The 5707-nt window shown below is 34.5% G+C and overlaps 1 protein-coding gene across 2 annotated transcripts in view; it reads left to right on the top strand.

The window, feature by feature from the left end:
• The window catches only part of LOC111439724 (glycine--tRNA ligase, chloroplastic/mitochondrial 2), a 31487-nt gene that overhangs the window by 11526 nt on the left and 14254 nt on the right, over window positions 1-5707 (top strand). For both annotated transcript variants that reach the window (XM_023077264.1, XM_023077265.1), the window contains exons 9-13: window positions 271-341; window positions 464-580; window positions 702-803; window positions 3830-3956; window positions 4424-4507. In XM_023077264.1, coding sequence (XP_022933032.1) covers window positions 271-341; window positions 464-580; window positions 702-803; window positions 3830-3956; window positions 4424-4507 — 501 coding nt within the window. The remainder of the gene's footprint in view (window positions 1-270; window positions 342-463; window positions 581-701; window positions 804-3829; window positions 3957-4423; window positions 4508-5707) is intronic.

Here is a 5707-nt window from a genome sequence, read left to right as displayed (position 1 = left end):
TTTTTTTTTTTTTTTTTTTTTTTTTTCTGAAAAAGTGATTGTTAAAACAAGGAGATATTTTTCTACCTCATAAAAGTAAGGAAATATTTTTGGAGGAGTTATCTCTAGAGAATGAAATTTTTTTGAAAATTTGTAGTTTAGCACTTTCGGCCCGGTTGGACAACACTTTACTCTTGATTTTTTGTTGTCAAAGAATCTTATTTTTCCGTGATTCTCTAGATTTACTTTTTCCCCCACTTCATTGAGTTTTCCTTGATGTAATCTGTGCAGGGTGTTAATCATTTTAAGAAAATTCAGTATGCTGATGGAATCACATACGGGGAGCTGTTCTTGGAGAATGAGTAATGAATCACACTTATTTGAACTTCTTTCTTTCTTTGTTGTTCTATTAACAATAATCTTCTCTTAAACGAAGAGGCTTGAAGTGTATAGTTATTTCAATTTGTTACTCTTGTCATTTCAGGAAGGAAATGAGTGCATATTATTTAGAACATGCCAATGTTCACCAGATTCAGAAACATTTCAACATCTTTGAGGAGGAAGCTCATGCCTTGCTTGCTTTAGGATTACCTATCCCTGCGTATGTTTATTCCATTAGTTGTATACTGATACTCTATCTATGGGTTATTTTTTAAAATTAAAAAAATTATTATTATTTGTATAATTATTTTTTGACTAGTAAATGGCATACAACATAATAGGTATGATCAGGTATTGAAGGCATCTCATGCTTTCAACATACTGGACTCTAGAGGTTTCATTGGAGTAACTGAGCGTGCTCGTTATTTTGGTCGAATGCGAAGGTTAGAGCAACGTCTTTAATTTTTTCTCTTTCTTCATTTTCTTTCTTCCCATCTTGTTAATCAGCTTATTGAATTCTAACTTTAGGAGTCCCTTAGTTAACACATCGACAATTTGCTCCGTTGTTGGAATGTCAAGAATGCGTATTACTCCTGCATCAATCTTCTCTTATGAAGTGTTTATCAATCTCGATATTTTATGTTCTATGAATGAATTGTGAACAATGGAAATTGTTACGGGGGAGAATTTCAATTCTTCCAATAGTCTCTTTTTTTTCGTTTCAATTTTTTAATTTTTTTATCTCTATACCTTCATAAATTCACTTCAACTTTGGGAAGAAAAAAGAACAATAATGGAAGTGGAATTCTCTTATCTGGGGCTAACACCATAAACTCTGCTTCGTCGCTACTTTTGGCCACAACACTTTGTTTTTTTACTAGGTCAGACAACTAGATACCTTCGGACGAAAGAGTAGTAACCATAGGCTAATCTTCTGTTAGTGATGCTGTATGCCTAATCAGCATCAGTGTAAACTTTAACATGTAGGTGGCCTTTTGCTGTTCTTTAGGCATGCTGAGGGAGAGTCAGGGATTTTCTGGTTAAGTAAGAAGTTTTGGTTGGATTATTGAATGTATGGTTCTAAAACCTTATGGCTCTAGATCAGTAGTAATGGTTCTAGTAGCTACAACAAAATAGGCTAGTTTATTTTCTTGGAAATGATTCGTGGTGCTTGTTTAAATCGTTTGCCTGGGTGTAATGATCTGAACAAAGTTTTATATGCTGAGTATGTTCATGGAAAGAATCATCATTCTAATGTAATGAACTTTTTGCCTTATTCTTCACCTCGAGATCTTTCTCCTCAATTTCATTGGATAAAAAAGGAAGATTCTAGAGTTTAGGTAAGTGCAAAAGACGCAGTGTTTACAAATTTGAGCAACTTATATGTGGTTTCTGGTTTTTTGCTCATAAAAAATGGTTGAACATTAAGGATTCATTGGAAGAATATTTTTTAGGTCGCCTTTATGATTAATCCGTTTAGGGCTCTGATAATGCCTTGCTAAAAGTGGTAGAGCTTATAGACCATAAGTCTCTGGTGGAAAATGGAGATTCATTGGTAATTTACGTTTGAATATCAAGAAATGGTCAATGGAATTCCCTCTCACCCGGATTTGATTGAAGGTTATGGGGTCGGATTGCAATGAAGAACTTACCTCTTCCATGTTGAAAGTGTTGTAACTTTGAGGCAATTGGGAATTGTTTTGGGGGCCTTGTTACCATTTCTTCCCAAACTTTAAACTTCTTAGATTGTTCAGCAACATACATTGAAGTGGAAAAGAATTTGTGTGGCTTCTTACCAGCAACAATTTTGATTAAATCTCCAAAAAGAGGAGACTTCTTCCTTAGATTCGATTACATCACTCCTTTTGATCCTTCTTATATTATTAGCCGTGAGTTACACTTTTCAAACTCATTGGATTTGAATAAAATTTATCAGATTTTGAAAGATGAAGAGATCATTCCACCATCTAAGAAAGGCTCTTTATTTCCATATTTTTCGTATCCTTTGTTTTATTCTCGAAAAAAGGGTCTTCTCTTCGTTCCATCCATGCTTTGAGCAAAACTCTTTGAATTCAGCTTCAATTGAGCGTTCTCCCTCCTCTTTACCTATCTTACTCAAAAAAACAACCAAGTCTTCACTTCTTTGGATCGATATTTATGTTTAACAAGAGAAGTTACTTCACTTGACAAAAGACCTTACACCTCAGTTTGCATAGTGTGGAATCAGTCATTCATTGTGTGGATTTCAGTATGGAGGCAAATGTTCTTGAAGATTCTTTTTCTACAGCTTTTTACTTACTATTTCAAGATTGAGACGAGAAGCCTCCTATTTCTTCATCTCTATCGGCCAAATTTCCGTCGTTGATAAAAGCCTTTGGTTTTGAGTTTTGTAAAGTTTCTCTCTTGACTTAAGAAGGAAGCCGTATCATGGTTTAACTTAGCGAAGTTTTATTTTGTCTTATCTGAGGTAATTTGATTAACTTGTATTTTCTATTGCAATTTTTCTTTTCTTTAAATGCTTACTGTCTTTGGGAGTTCGCATCCCCTGAACTTGTATTCTTTTTCTTTGTATCAATAAAAAGTTGTTTCTTGTTAAATAAAATAAAATAGCAAGGCCTTATTCTTCTTCTGTTGAAAGAATGTTTCTGGCCAACAAATGAGACATTCAAAGATAGTTTCAAGACAATTTGGAGGAATCTATGGTGAGTCTTACTAGTGCGGATTTGATCAGAATTTTTCATTCTTCGTTGGACGAGATGTATCTCCCGAAGATGAAGATGATCCTACTTTTGCTAATTCTTCTCCAAATCTTCAAGCATCTATTTCAGAGGGCATTGAGAAAGTTATCTTCTTTTCTTAAAGTCTGTGGACTTGAAGTACATGAGATTCCTACAAGAGCCACTTGCATCTTGTTTTACAAGACTTCAAGGCTTTTCGGTTGCAGTTGGTTTTTTGTTATTTACTCCACTCCGGTTATGGTGCTCTTTTTGACTTTTTTGGTTCTAATCGGCTCCGGGATTTTCATTTGTGGTCAGTTGGTTTTAGTTTCCTATTTCAGTTTCCCTTTTATGGTCCCCTTTTCTAGTTGTTGGTTCTTTTTGGCATTTTTCTTTTTCTCCCTCTTAGGGAGGTTACATCCTTCTGGACGCTGCAGTCAAAAAGGTTGGAAAACTTTTCCCTTTCAGACTTGAAAGACAAGATAATTTTCCCTTCCGTTCCCACACACGACAAAACCCGTATCGAATTAGGGCGTTCCTCTTTGATAATGAGTAGATTACCTCATTCTCCGCTTTTTATTCAGCTTCTTGGTATTACTCCTTTTCTCAAGTTTTATTTTGAAAAGATGCTCTTTGAAATTCTTCTTTTCATTGTAAGTTTCTAATACTTTTCATTATACAGTTGTAATATTCATTAACAAGTAATTAGTTTTGATTTCTGTATGTACTGAAATTAATTTTTGTTCCATCAGTTTAGCTCGTCAGTGTGCGCAACTGTGGTTGAAAACCCGAGAATCACTAGGACATCCACTTGGTGTTGTTTCTGATTCTGTTGATCTTGTATGTCCGAAAGAACTTCTGGAAGCTGCAGTCAAAAAGGTTAATATTCATATGCTGGTGATTTAGTTTGTTATCATTATTGTTGATAGTCCCACTACATATTTCCAAATTTTATCCCGTTGGTTTTTCTTTATTATTTTTACTATTTCCTTGAATGTGTATGAGGTTTGTTCCCCCAAGTTAGGATGAGATTTGTTTTATATTAAGTCTTTTTTTCCCTTTTAATTGTAGTATTTGTTTTTGTTTTTGTTTTTTTTTACATATTTTTTCATTTATAAATGAGTTATAGAAAAGTTCATATAAGCTTTTGAGAGGAAGAGGCAAGAGGTGCTCCAAAACAGTTTCAGCAGAGTTATCTATTTCAATTTGGCCACTCTTATCAAAATAAGCTGCTCAAATTTTCATGTATTTTGTTTTGATTATGTGTTTTACAATTTCTAAAATACAAGTCATTATTACCTGTACATTTAACTTTTTCTCAAGATTTCATCTTTTATATGTGACAGGTGCATGAAGATGCGCGGTGGTTTGTTCTTGAAATTGGAACTGAAGAGATACCACCTAAAGATGTTGTGGATGCAAGCCAACAAGTATGAAATAATTTGTTATTTGTTTTTATTTTTGGAACATGAAAAGATACAAAGGCAAGAGAGAAAAGGATCTTAGCAGATTATAGAACTCCTGTAGCCACTGATGATTACACAAAACCTTTCCCATTGGTAGAATAATCACACAAACTAGGGAAGAGTGCACCAAAAGGATCCTAACCAAGTCTTCCAATGGCTACAAATATCTTGCAAAGAATAACCCTCGAAAGCTTTTGAAAAGGAGCACCAATAGGAACCTTGATCTTGATAAGTTTAAATTTCTCCGACCATGAATAAAAATTTGTCCTAAATAATATTTGGTTATGCTCTAACCAAATGTGTGAGAGAATAGATTTAGAAGCATTCATACAAATAAGCTTAGCGTTAACTGGAAGAAGCAGAATACAAAGAATTTGACAAGCATTGCCACAAGTTCTTCACCAGAATCTCAGCTTATGTTGAAATAGAGAACAAAGAGAACTAGCATAAACTTGAGGAAGAACACCGTATGAATATATGAACTTGGTCTTCAAGAGCTGCAAAACTCAAATGGAAAAAGGATAGAGATAGAGCCATAAAATAAAGCTTCTTCTAAAGAGTATATGCAATATTAACTCCATCATAATACCAGAATCCATATGAAGAAATTTGTCTTAGTTTTCCAAAGATCTTTAAAGAAGAAAGAGAAGGGGAAGGGGAAAGAGGATCCCCAGCCTTAGACCAGGAGAAGCTAAGATTCTTCCTCTTGATTGACCATAATGATGTTAAACTTTATGAACAACTTATGCCAGCAGCAAAGACAGGCCCTTCAACTGAAGAAGGGTTGAATTGCAGTTTGTGAATAACTTTGGCATGTAATACACCTACACAAGATCGTATGCAGAAGCTTTGCACGAGATAGTTTAAGAAAGGAAAATTCTTTGCTTGGAAAGTTTTGCATGGGAGAGTGAATACTCAAGATCATATCCAGAGGCTTTCCTCCATTGTGATATGACCTCAATTGTGCGTTCTTTGTAAGAAATAGGAGGAGGATCTGAACCACTTGCTTTGAAGTTGTTATTTCACTAGTACTCTATGGAACCGGTTCCTTAAGACTTTCAGGCTTGCATCGGTTCATAATAGCAGTTGTTGTTCAATGTTTGAGGAGGTGCTCTTACACCTCCTTTTCTAGTAAAGGAAGGTTTTTTTTTTTTTTTTTTTTTT

Source organism: Cucurbita moschata, unplaced genomic scaffold, assembly GCF_002738365.1.
Source record: "Cucurbita moschata cultivar Rifu unplaced genomic scaffold, Cmos_1.0 Cmo_Scf00103, whole genome shotgun sequence".
Lineage (NCBI taxonomy): Eukaryota > Viridiplantae > Streptophyta > Magnoliopsida > Cucurbitales > Cucurbitaceae > Cucurbita > Cucurbita moschata.
The sequence above is the reverse complement of the archived record's forward strand: the minus strand, read 5'-3'. Positions and strand labels throughout refer to the sequence as shown.